Below are 12,874 nucleotides of genomic sequence, written 5' to 3'. Positions count from 1 at the left end.
TAAGGCAAAAAGAAATAAAAGATATACATATGTAGAAATAAAGACCAGGTATGTATAGATTTACATTCGTGCATTTTGAACCAAAATGTGGAAATGCTTCACGAATTTGCGTGTCATCCTTTTGCAGGGGCCATGCTAATCTTCTCTGTATCGTATCCAATTTATTATATGTACTGCCGAAGCAAGTACATCAACCCCACAGCAGTGCTCGCTTTATATACTCCCCTCAGGTTAGCGGACCCTTTGCTGCGGTTCAGAATGAAGGCAGCTATACTTTGGTCACCCCCATTTTAGGCAGCACATTAACGGATGTCAACAATACATTTGTATTGGCTACATCCTTCCAGTTTGTACTGTGTGAATTTCATAAAGATGCTCAAGGTATAAAAGAAGGGGGTGGTGCCTCATCGTTCTTTTCCTCTGACAGCTACATTCTGGCCACAGGTCAAAGCATACCCTCTTTGGATTCTGAACATCTCTATCAGAACATTCATTTTAAGATGATTACACAGAGGAAATGTTTACTGCATAATCCAGTATGACGTGTGTGTATAACTTGTGTGTAGCAATAATAACCTTTCAAGAAAAGGCAATCTGACAAAACTGAAACATAAGGGTGTCAAAAGTAAGCACAATATCTTTAAAAAAAAATATTAAACTAATTGAACAGAAGATAATGGTGTCAAGAATGACCAAAACTGTTTAAAAGTAAAAGAGACATGCCTGGGAATGTCTGGGTAAAACAGGAAACTTCCTGTGGAAAGTCCCAAAATGTTCAGTGAGCAATTCCAAAGGCAAACTAAAGTAACCAATGGGCTTAGGCCACGATGTAATGATAGACCAATGAAATGCTGACAGGTGTGGCCACGATGTAATGATAGACTAATGAAATGCTGACAGGTGTGGTCTCTAAAAGGTTAATTAGACAGCATCACACAAGTCTTAGGCAGAGCTTTTCTCTGGTGCAGCTCAGGCTCACTACTGAATGCTCTCTGGTTTCCTTGTGGACAATAAAAAATGTGCTGCTTTTAAGTGGACTTCTCCTGCTTTTTATTCGACTGAATTTTCGGACTTTTGGACCACGAGTGGAACTTAGTTTTCACAACATAGCCTTGGCTTGTGCCAAAGTTCAATTTCTTAATCAGAAGTACTCTATTAATCTCCGTCAGGAAATTCAGATGTTACAGAGCCCCTGAGAAAGAGCAAAAGCAGGTATAAACATAGCAATATAAAAATCAAGTAAGGCAAAAAGAAAAAAAAGATATATATATGTAGAAATAAAGACCAGGTATGTATAGACTTACATTTGTGCATTTTGGACCAAAATGTGGAAACGCTTCACGAATTTGCGTGTCATCCTTTCGCAGGGGCCATGCTAATCTTCTCTGTATCGTATCCAATTTATTATATGTACTGCCGAAGCAAGTACATCAACCCCACAGCAGTGCTCGCTTTATATACTCCCCTCAGGTTAGCGGACCCTTTGCCGCGGTTCAGAATGAAGGCAGCTATACTTTGGTCACCCCCGTTTTAGGCAGCACATTAACGGATGTCAACAATACATTTGTATTGGCTACATCCTTCCAGTTTGTACTGTGTGAATTTCATAAAGATAGTCAGGGTATAAAAGAAGGGGGCGGTGCCTCATCGTTCTTTTCCTCTGACAGCTACATTCTGGCCACAGGTCAAAGCATACCCTCTTTGGATTCTGAACATCCCTATCAGAACATTCATTTTAAGATGATTACACAGAGGAATCATCTGTTTACTGCATAATCCAGTATGACTTGTGTGTATAACTTGTGTGTAGCAATAATAACCTTTTAAAAAAAGGCAATCTGACAAAACTGAAACATAAGGGTGTCAAAAGTAAGCACAATATCTTTTAAAAAAAATATTAAACTAATTGAACAGAATATAATGGTGTCAAGAATGACCAAAACTGTTTAAAAGTAAAAGAGACATGCCTGGGCATGTCTGGGTAAAACAGGAAACTTCCTGTGGAAAGTCCCAAAATGTTCAGTGAGCAATTCCAAAGGCAAACTAAAGTAACCAATGGGCTTAGGCCACGATGTAATGATAGACCAATGAAATGCTGACAGGTGTGGCCACGATGTAATGATAGACCAATGAAATGCTGACAGGTGTGGTCTCTAAAAGGTTAATTAGACAGCATCACACAAGTCTTAGGCAGAGCTTTTCTCTGGTGCAGCCCAGGCTCACTACTGAATGCTCTCTGGTTTTCTTGTGGACAATAAAACTCTGCTGCTTTTAAGTGGACTTCTCCTGCTTTTTATTCGACTGAATTTTCGGACTTTTGGACCACGAGTGGAACTTAGTTTTCACAACATAGCCTTGGCTTGTGCCAAAGTTCAATTTCTGAATCAGAAGTACTCTATTAATCTCCGTCAGGAAATTCAGATGTTACAGAGCCCCTGAGAAAGAGCAAAGGCAGGTATAAACATAGCAATATAAAAATCAAGTAAGGCAAGAAGAAATAGAAGATATACATATGTAGAAATAAAGACCAGGTATGTATAGATTTACATTTGTGCATTTTGGACCAAAATGTGGAAACGCTTCACGAATTTGCGTGTCATCCTTTCGCAGGGGCCATGCTAATCTTCTCTGTATCGTATCCAATTTATTATATGTACTGCCGAAGCAAGTACATCAACCCCACAGCAGTGCTCGCTTTATATACCCCCCTCAGGTTAGCGGACCCTTTGCTGCGGTTCAGAATGAAGGCAGCTATACTTTGGTCACCCCCATTTTAGGCAGCACATTAATGGATGTCAACAATACATTTGTATTGGCTACATCAGGGGTGCCCAAATTCTTCCCTCTGGAGGGCCAAAATTTAATCGGGGGGAGGCTCGTGGGCCAAAATTGTAATTTTTCATTATATTAGGTTAAATATGGGTATAAATAGCATGCGTGTGCAAAATCAACACTATCACAAGGTCATTTTGAAAAATGAATGACAATGTTTATTGTGCTTCACATTAATGTTCAAAAAATAATAAATAAATCATAAAATCTATCTTCTTTAAATTAGAAAAATAATTGAAGCACTATGAAATATTTGAAGACAGACATGGAACATTACTAGGCCTTGGGCCTGTATCTTCAAATACAAAGATTTTTTTTTAGTGCAATAAAAGTAACACAGGACAGAGCAGAACATACTCCGACACATTGGAGGTCCAGGCCTATACATTATGATTTGAAGTAGGCCTATCAGTGGGAGACATGAAGCCTGTCCTTGGTTTTTACAAGTCTCTTAATATCAGGCTCCAGCTGACTAACTGACAGAGTGAGAATGTTATGAAGGTGAGAGTCAGATAAAGCATTTCTCAGTTTGGACTTATTAAGATTCATCAGGCTGAATGCCTGCTCACAGACATAGGTACTTCCAAAGAGGGAGAACATCACCTGTGCATGTTTGCGGATCTTGCCATATCTGTGTGCAGGAACAGATTTGTAAAAGTCCTGTAAAGAAAGCTCTCTAAACCGGCAACGGAGGTCTGAATCAGACTGAAGCTCCAAAAGTTCCATTTGAAGCTCCTCACTGACTGCATCCACATTTACAGAAAAGGGTTGGGCAAACAGCTCAAATGCTGTTTCGTTTCCACGAAAATCCTCAAAGCGATGGTCAAACTCCACCACAAGATCGCTGAGAATGTTGCAGTATTTTGGTGTGTCTTCCTCCATCAACCCAACTTCTCTGAGGCTGGGAAAATGTGCCAAATTTCCTAATGTACAGACACAAAGACAAAAGTAGCAATGTAAGATGCAAGGTTGTTCATTTGATTTTCAGTTAAATACCAAACATCAATCAAATGAGAAAAAAACTTGTTTTTTTTGTGTTTATGGCTGCAGTACAAAAAAAAAATGTGTTATTGGATTTAATGCCTATATTTAAATAGAAAATGTATTCTCCACACACAATGTATGTAACAAATATAATAACATGCTGGTTATAGTGATCAATTACCAGCCTACTACATTGTTTTGTGTTCAATAACATATTCAAGTTAGGTCTCACCTGTTAAGAGATGACTGCTAAGCAACTGGAGCTTTTGCTTGAAGGCTCTGACATGGTCGTACAGCTGAGTGATTATCTGGTCTCTCCCTTGAAGCTGAAGATTGAGGATATTCAGCAGCTCTGTGATGTCCACAAGAAAGGCCAGATCTGCAATCCAGTGATTGTCCGAGGGCACTTGGATGCTGTTCTCCTTTGTGGCTTGAAACACCCTGATTTCCTCACGCAGCTCAAAGAAACGTCGTAAAACTTTCCCGCGGCTCAGCCACCGCACCTCCTGGTGGTACAATACATCACCATACTGGGCATCCATCTCATCAACAACAGCTTTGAACTGACGGTGTGAGAGCGCCTTTGAGCGAATATTATTGACAATGCCAACGACATCCTGCATCACGTTCTTTAGGCCGATATTCTTAGCGCACAGTTGCTCCTGATGCAAAATGCAATGATATTTAAAAATCGAGCCACCACACTCACAGACTTTGTCCGACACAAGTGCAGTTAGACCTGCTCTCTTACCGACCATGGCCGGGGCTCCATCAGTCGTGATGCCAGATAGGTTTTCCCACTTCAAACCATTCTTGTCCATAACTTGCTCCACTGCCCTAAAAATATCGATACCTCTTGTCATCCCTTTCAGTGTTTCAAGGCCCGCTAGTTCTTGGCACATTTCAAAGTCCTCATTGACGCCTCGCAAAAACACCAGCAACTGTGCTGAGTCCGATATGTCGGTACTTTCATCGCATGCGATGGAGAAGGCAGAAAACCGACCTGCTCTTTGGGCTATCTGGCCCCGAACGTCTTCGGCCATGTCCTCAACGCGGCGGGTCACCGTGTTCCGTGACAGGCTTATTTGAGAAAAAGCCCGCTTCTGAGTTGGACACACAGCTTCAGCAGCAACTGTCAGACACTCTTTTACAAAATCACCCGCAGCAAAAGCGTGTCCACTTCTGACAATGATGTTGCTAATACGATAACTTGCAAGGGTGGCATTTTCTTGTGCAGTGGATGGCTGAAGTAAAGTTTGCTGCTGTGTTTCTAGCTTCATTAGCAAGTTTGCCACCTTTACGTTTCGGTCCTCGTCTGTGTATTTTGCGAACTGGTGAGAATGCTTAGTTTCATAGTGACGACGAATGTTGTACTCCTTTAAAACAGCGACCTTCTGCTTACATACCAGGCATATTGCGTTGGAATCGACCTTGGTAAATAAATAATCATGTTCCCAACATTTTTTGAATTTGCGTTTCTCTGTGTGCCACTGCCGCTCCATCCTTGCACCTCACTTACTCGCTGTCAAGTGACTTCGGATTGGAGCGCAAGAGGATAGGAGCTCAACAGCGCCACCCTACCATCAATGTATCACAATGTTATTCTATGGTCAGGAATGGAAATGCACCAATCAATAATATTCAATGAGTGCGAGCGCTGATGGTGGAAAACAATAATATTGTAGCGTTCTCGCTTAGGGAGGACAGGAAGCTTCTTCGTCGTTTTATTACTTTTATTAACCTTTACAGGAACAAGTACCTTTTACCTTCATTCCGTCACTCGCGCACATCAACAACCGACACAACTTCCTCATTGCCCCACAATCCCCCGCAAAACCGGCCAATGAGAGAGCCTCTTCACAGAAGAACCCATCCTCTAAACAATCACATGTCCCGCCCCTGACCCCTTCACTGTCGCTCAGTAAATCAGAACATTCCTTAAACGGCCAACAATTACACATAACTGTAAACCCCAGTCCGTTACAATATATACAGTGGGTAAGGCGCGGGCCAAACCCGCGGGCCCCAAATTGGGCTGCCCTGGGCTACATCCTTCCAGTTTGTACTGTGTGAATTTCATAAAGATAGTCAGGGTATAAAAGAAGGGGGCGGTGCCTCATCGTTCTTTTCCTCTGACAGCTACATTCTGGCCACAGGTCAAAGCATACCCTCTTTGGATTCTGAACATCCCTATCAGAACATTCATTTTAAGATGATTACACAGAGGAATCATCTGTTTACTGCATAATCCAGTATGACTTGTGTGTATAACTTGTGTGTAGCAATAATAACCTTTTAAAAAAAGGCAATCTGACAAAACTGAAACATAAGGGTGTCAAAAGTAAGCACAATATCTTTAAAAAAAAATATTAAACTAATTGAACAGAATATAATGGTGTCAAGAATGACCAAAACTGTTTAAAAGTAAAAGAGACATGCCTGGGCATGTCTGGGTAAAACAGGAAACTTCCTGTGGAAAGTCCCAAAATGTTCAGTGAGCAATTCCAAAGGCAAACTAAAGTAACCAATGGGCTTAGGCCACGATGTAATGATAGACCAATGAAATGCTGACAGGTGTGGCCACGATGTAATGATAGACCAATGAAATGCTGACAGGTGTGGCCACGATGTAATGATAGACGGGTGTGGCCACGATGTAAAATGTAAAAAATTTTGAAAATTAATCAATTAACATCTACTGTTTTGGTCTTGTTTGAGCTTGTGTGTAAAAGGAGTTAAAACTTAAAATTCTAAACGTGTAAAATGTGTGTATTTTGTGTCAAAAGAAGAAGAATTGTGTTAATTGTATAGCCCACACAGGCTGATGTTGTGGTAACTGTGTGAAGAGTTTTGAAAAAGGGTTAAAAGTATTGAACAACGGGTCATAGCGTTTGTAAAAAACTGTAATGTTCTGTCAGGACCTGAGTTCAAACATCTTTCAGCTTTCGAGACAACAATTTGTTCCCAAAGAAGAAATAATTAAATTTCCAATAGCAGTACATAAACACTGAAATAAGTATATATCAGTTACAGCACATTCAATACAGAATCTACTCTCATGTCTCATGGGGTGGAGTCAGGATGAGGGGATGGTTGAGGTAGAGGAAAGATGAGAGGAGATTATGATGAGCGCCAGCATGGAAAGAGAAAACTGAATATATTCCTTCTCTCTGTCCCTTTTCTCTCCTCCTTCTCCTTCTTGTCCTTCTCCTGGAAGCTGGCCTCCTGTTCCAGGACTCTGCACCTCAGCTGCTTGTCACAGTTCTTCTGCAGAGCTTGGAATTCGACCTTCCATTGATTTTGCACTTTCTGCTTCTCCACGTGCTGGAGCTGAAGATCTTTGACCTCCTTCTCCAACTCTTCCATCATGTTGGCCAAGTCGTCTTTGAGCTGACTCAGCTGTGAGACGGAAGAGTCTAGGCTTTTATCCAGAGCAACCTTCTCAACAGTCAGCTGGCTCTTCAGAGCAGACTGTATTGCAGCTGCAGCAGTGTTTTGTGCTGCCTCCTTCCTCAGAGCAGTTATCTCTGCCGCCTGCTCCTCCATAGCTGCCAGCCTCTCTACAGTCAGCTTTTGCAATGCAGCGTTTTCTGCAGCCAGATCAGTGTTCTTTGCTGCCTTCTTCCTCAGAGCAGTTATCTCTGCTGCCTGCTCCTCCATAGCTGCCAGCCTCTCTACAGTCAGCTTCTGCAATGCAGCGTTTTCTGCAGCCAGAGCAGTGTTCTTTGCTGCCTTCTTCCTCAGAGCAGTTAACTCTGCCACCTGCTCCTTCATAGCTGCCTTCTTCTTTGCAGCCAGCTTCTTTAATTCAGCATTTTCTGCAAGCAGAGCAGTGTTCTCTGCTGCCTGCTTCTTTAATGCAGAATTTTTTTCAGTGTTTTCTGCAGCCTGCTTTTTCAGAGCTGCATTCTCAGCAGTGAGCTCTTTGTTCTCCCTCTTTGAGTCCTGCAGGGCTTGGCGGAGGGCCTTCAGCATTTTGGTGAAGCTGCACCCATTATTTTGGGCAGTATCATGAGACTGCATTTGTTCAAATGACTGAAAGACAAAAATATACATATAACAGGTAAAAAAACAAAACACACTAACTTCAAGCTTCCGATGTTTTCCTTCATCTCCATACTTCATGTGCAAATCCTCAGTGTTAGCCACTGTATGTTTGTATTAAACTGTAAGCCTCTTCTCAATGAAGTCTTTTCATTTGAACATATCCTGTGAAAATTAATCTTTTAAGTAATTCCCCAATCACCTAATAAATCCTATGGCCCTGGTTTTGGTTCGTGGGTTCAGCACATGTTCTAAGAAGTGTTTTCCTTTGTTTATGTTTTGAAAGGCTATGGAGCAGGTCATCCATCGGGACCAGACCTACTGTGTCCCCGGCAGGTCCATGGTGGACAATGTCCACCTGATTCGAGATGTTTTGGATGTCTCTAGTTCATTAGGTGCAAACACTGGTTTCATTTCCATAGACCAAGAAAAGGCTTTTGACTGTGTTGAACACAGCTTCCTGTGGAACCAAATGGAGGCTGACGTTTTAGCAGACATTATCAAGGATTTTAGCTCGGCACTGGCAGCGAGGGTCAACTAGAAAAAAAGTGAAGCGCGGCGGTCTCCCGGTTCTCCCCCAAAACCTGGAGTGGAAGAAAGAAGGTTTAAAATATCTCGGGGTGTTTTTAGGAGCAGACCACATAATGAAGAAGAACTGGGAGACCGTCACAGAAAAAATTCAAAACAAACTCAACAATTAGAAATAGCTGCTCCCCCAAATGTCTTTTAGAGGGAGAGTTCTGGTTTTAAACAACTTGGTAGCATCCCAGCTGTGGCACCGACTTACCTGTTTAGACCCCCCCCCAGGCTTACTCGCAGAAATCCAGAGGAAGATGGTTGACTTCCTCTGGGGTGGTCTGCACTGGGTGCCACAGGGGGTGCTGTTTTTAGACAGAGAGGAGGGGGGACAGGGCCTTGTCCACCTGGCCAGCCGGACTGCCACTTTTAGACTCCAATTCATACAAAGGTACCTCACAGGTCCGGCAGATCTGGTGTGGAGAGATGTGGCCAGCAGCATCCTGAGGCGTGCCAATAAGCTGAGGTTGGATGATGCTCTGTTTTTAACTGATCCTAAATTTTTAAAACTAACTATGTTACCTCCTTTTTATCAAGGTGTTTTTAAGTCATGGGCCCTTTTTAACCATAAAAGGGGCCCAGAAGCCAACTCTCTGCACTGGTTGTTGAGAGAACCCCTCGTCAATGGAGCCAGACTGGACGTCAGCAACAAAACAACACCCGGCCTGATGGCGGCGCTGACCCGGTCTGGAACCCTGACCCTACAGCAGCTGGTGGATGCAGTGGGGCCGACACTAAACAACACCCAGGCCCTGGGCTCTCTGCTGGGGCTGCAGTCTCTCCGGGTGGCCCAGAAGATCCTGGAACTCTGGACCCAGAGGCTCTCTGAAGAATAGAAGGGCCACCTGAGGGGCCACCAAAGAAAAGAGATCAAACCTGATGCTGCAGACCACTACCCTGAAATCATCCTGAGCCCAGGGCTGGGGGAGAGGACCGGCCCCCTACTCACTGTAGTGAATGAACAAAAACTGACAATACACAGAGGTGACAAAAAAAACCTCTACAGGAACTGTGTAAAGAGCATCCACCAGTCCGGACTGAGCAACAGGCCCCCCACTGTGTGGTCAAAGAGGTGGGGTGAAAATGGACCCAGCCCACAGTGGCGGATTTTATATAAACCTCCCCGTGCGAGGGGATGGACCTGCCTGACTTGGGAAGCAGCGCCGCCCCCGACTTTTGCGTGTGTTCCATGGTCATGACGGGGTATTGCGGAAAATATCAAGGAGGACTCACGGAGGAGAAAGGCCGATGTGGGAGAGCGGGGAAAATTAACGGGATTCAGCAGGTGCGCCAACCTCGAAGAACACGCAACATGCACAACCCAGTGAGGGCCCTCATATTAGCTGCTTGAATCTATAGTATTATTCTTTTCCAAAGCTTTTCTATAGAAATCCAAACCTTTTGGGCTCAGTTCTCTTTTCACCACCAGCCAAATACATTACTAGCTTTACACCTTATCTGAACAGCAGCCCGCTATTTAATAGCTTGTGGTACTACAGATTTATTCAGAGATGTGTAAGATTAATGTAGTTCCCTTTTCATATATATAGCAGATACTGAACATGCAAATAGGAGAAATGCATCACCTTTCCAGAAAGTGAAAATCATGCAGCTAATTCCTTTTACTTGCATACCATGGTCAATGTTTAGAAACATGTTCAGTCTCTTCTCCAGGAGAACCTAAAAATATGAGGTTGCAGCCAGCCGTCTCTCCTACATTGTTGCATGACCTTTCCCTTTGTGTCTTTTCCCATTATCACCTAAAGGCAAACTTGGCAACCACCTGCCATTTCTCCTAAAAGGACCATATTTATTGCAGAATCTTTCCATCAGAACAGTATATTATCTGAAAAAAATGTAAAAGGGCAACTTGCAGTTTTAAGGATAATTCACAGAATTCTCACCTCCTGTAGCTCTCCCCTCCCAGCATGAAAGCATCTGCGGGCTAATACTCCATCGGCCCCACACCAGACTCTAAGCTATCTTTTCTCAACGTGCCAGGTGTGTGCTGCCTGGAGCCACTGTCCACCTCAGCACAATCAAAACAGTTTTAGTCTCTCTGCAGGACCTTTCCAGCTGTGCAGACACAATCCTTTGTATAAGTCCTCCACTGGACACCAGCTTCTATCTGCCTCCATCTAGGCAGGTTTGCTCAGAGGGCAGATTGTGCCTCAATGTTTCTAGCCGTTGCATAAAAACATGGCGTTGAACAGACTCTGGGGCAGATTTAACCCTTAATGATGTTTTAGAGGCTGAAGCTGAGAGAGTTTGTGCCCTTTTACTTTACGTTTAACATTTTAAATAAATCACATGCAGCTGGGAATTAATTTCATGTAGGCAGGTGACGACAACATATAGACTTTGACATTAAATATTTAATTAATGAGTCCTCTCTCTTGCAGGAATTCATCCCATGCAGTGCAGTAATTGCTTGCATCCTCTCAACATGTGGTGCAATAACCTATTTAATTTGAAACCACTTACTAATGGGCTTTGAAATGTATATTTACGCCCATGTGGAATTGGCTACACATTGGCACAGAGATGAAACAGGAATAGAAAAAGATAATGACCAACTGAAATGAGGATGACGAACATAACTCAACAGGGAATTAACTTAATTTCAGTTCTTTATTTTTTCCGGTCGGCTCTGCCTGTTGCCTGGGTCTGTGTCTTTGTAAAAGTCTGTTTTTCTTTAAAGCCATTTGTCTTGACCAACAGGGACAAGAATCATTCATGAGGTCATGGAGCCCTTAGCATTGCTGAAAGTGAGCATATTGTACATAGGTTTTCTCTCAAAAACTTTAAGTTGATCTGCAAAAAGCAACCTGCCGAGAAAAAAAAGGTCTGATTTAAGTTAGCTGATATCATCACATGCAGTTGAGAAAAATGTTGACATAAAAAATAATGCCTCTTCTAACCACTTGGATCATAAATATATTATCCATATAGTATATATTATTTACATATTTTAAATATATCAATACACTGGTTGCTGCATATATTATGTTTCCCAGTTGGCTGCCATCTTTGTGTTGAGAAACAGACTCAGACCTTTGGTAAAATCATATGTAGATTATGTAGATTTATAATAAAACTGTCTCTGAGAATCAATGATATGTTTCATTAGTGGCACAAAATGCCTCCATACTGCTTCTGTGGAGTCATCCGAGGGTTCGTAAGTCCCGACATTCAAATTAAAGTATTAAAGTGAAAGTGCTAGATTGGTCCCTCTGACAGCTACTAAAGTTACTTAAGCATCAGAGTTTGTGTTGCTGCATGTGGAGCTAGTTTGAACTACGTTATATACACGTTTATAAATAGAGAAAGCAGGTACATCTAAGAGGAAAGATGGAAAATTGTCATACAGAAATCAGCTTTCAACTTATTGTCAAAATGTTGGATTGTTAAGACAATCATTGACAAGAAACCATTTTAGAGGTTCAAAGCTAAAAATCGATTTGTTGGAGAAGAAACAATCAGAAGACATGTGACGCTGCACGCAGCTTCTTTTCTTTCATGCGTTACTCAGAAACGGAGGAACCAATTTCTTGTTTCAACATGTAAGTAAGCGCCAAACTTCCAAAGTTTCCAGACTTTCTAATTTCTGTAATATTGAAAGCTTCTTTTCTTCATTTGACTTAGGCTACCCACAGACAAGGTGAAGGTTGCGTTTCATGTGTAACCTTTGGAAACACGGCACATATCTGTGCTACTCGATCTAAAATATCACATTTCAGGATTTCAGAGCTGCAAGATGTCTGGCTTTTTTAATGTCAGTTCTATTTGTATAGAGCAAAGCTGATATAGACATATCACGCTGTAAATAAGTGGTTTCAGTAAATGACAATTCAAACTAAGATATTGCCCTAGTTTTAGTTTTCAAGCTCTTAATTTACAGCTTCTCATGTCAGTAATTTTTATAGAAATTGATGTGCAATGTACAAGGTGACTCTCCTAACAAACCCACACAAAATAATGAAAGTTCCCTTAAGCTTTGGGAGCATGTTAACCTGTTATGAAGTTCTCCTCCCAAGTGACCAAAACAAGGATTAGTTTTGTTTGATAATGCTGTCTGTGCTCGTATTATTGCTGAGAGTCGCTGAGAAGATGCAAAGATGCAACATATTCAGGCAACATATTAAGTTAAACTTTTATGTGTTTTAGACATTTAACATTGCAACAACATCAGTGCCCTCATAGCATTGGCAAACAGCCATCTGCTATAGTATAACTAACTACTGTTATGATTAAAGAAGGACCTGCAGCATCAAGGCTACGAAGTCCAAATTTAATTAAAAAATGCAGTTTGCTTTGGGACGTCATCTTTGTACTACAGGAAGCTGTTCTGTATGTTTTCAAATGTGTGGCTTCACCTGTTACTACACTTTTCTTTGATTTGCAATTAATTCAGCAATGTCATCTCTGCGGATATCAT

General features: G+C 42.0%; 1 protein-coding gene and 3 non-coding genes across 4 annotated transcripts; all 4 read right to left on the bottom strand.

Annotated features, from left to right (window-relative positions):
* Nucleotides 1-82: 82 nt before the first annotated feature.
* LOC138411564 (U6 spliceosomal RNA) lies at nucleotides 83-189 on the bottom strand. Its single transcript, XR_011244184.1, has one exon. It is a non-coding gene; the product is annotated as a U6 spliceosomal RNA (small nuclear RNA).
* A 1,133-nt stretch (nucleotides 190-1,322) lies between these two features.
* LOC138411586 (U6 spliceosomal RNA) lies at nucleotides 1,323-1,429 on the bottom strand. The gene has a single exon (XR_011244206.1). It is a non-coding gene; the product is annotated as a U6 spliceosomal RNA (small nuclear RNA).
* Nucleotides 1,430-2,565: 1,136 nt separating this feature from the next.
* Nucleotides 2,566-2,672, bottom strand: LOC138411575 (U6 spliceosomal RNA). Its single transcript, XR_011244195.1, has one exon. It is a non-coding gene; the product is annotated as a U6 spliceosomal RNA (small nuclear RNA).
* Nucleotides 2,673-3,240: 568 nt separating this feature from the next.
* LOC138411518 (general transcription factor II-I repeat domain-containing protein 2-like) lies at nucleotides 3,241-7,791 on the bottom strand. The gene is made up of 4 exons (XM_069532078.1): nucleotides 7,597-7,791; nucleotides 7,061-7,215; nucleotides 4,049-4,896; nucleotides 3,241-3,755 (listed from the first exon to the last, which is right to left on the bottom strand). Exons 1-4 carry the CDS (start codon nucleotides 7,789-7,791, stop codon nucleotides 3,241-3,243), a joined length of 1,713 nt encoding a protein of 570 aa, XP_069388179.1.
* Nucleotides 7,792-12,874: the final 5,083 nt, after the last annotated feature.

This window comes from Paralichthys olivaceus, chromosome 9 (genome assembly GCF_024713975.1).
Source record: "Paralichthys olivaceus isolate ysfri-2021 chromosome 9, ASM2471397v2, whole genome shotgun sequence".
Taxonomy (NCBI): Eukaryota; Metazoa; Chordata; class Actinopteri; order Pleuronectiformes; family Paralichthyidae; genus Paralichthys; species Paralichthys olivaceus.
This window is presented reverse-complemented; position numbering and strand designations above follow the sequence as displayed.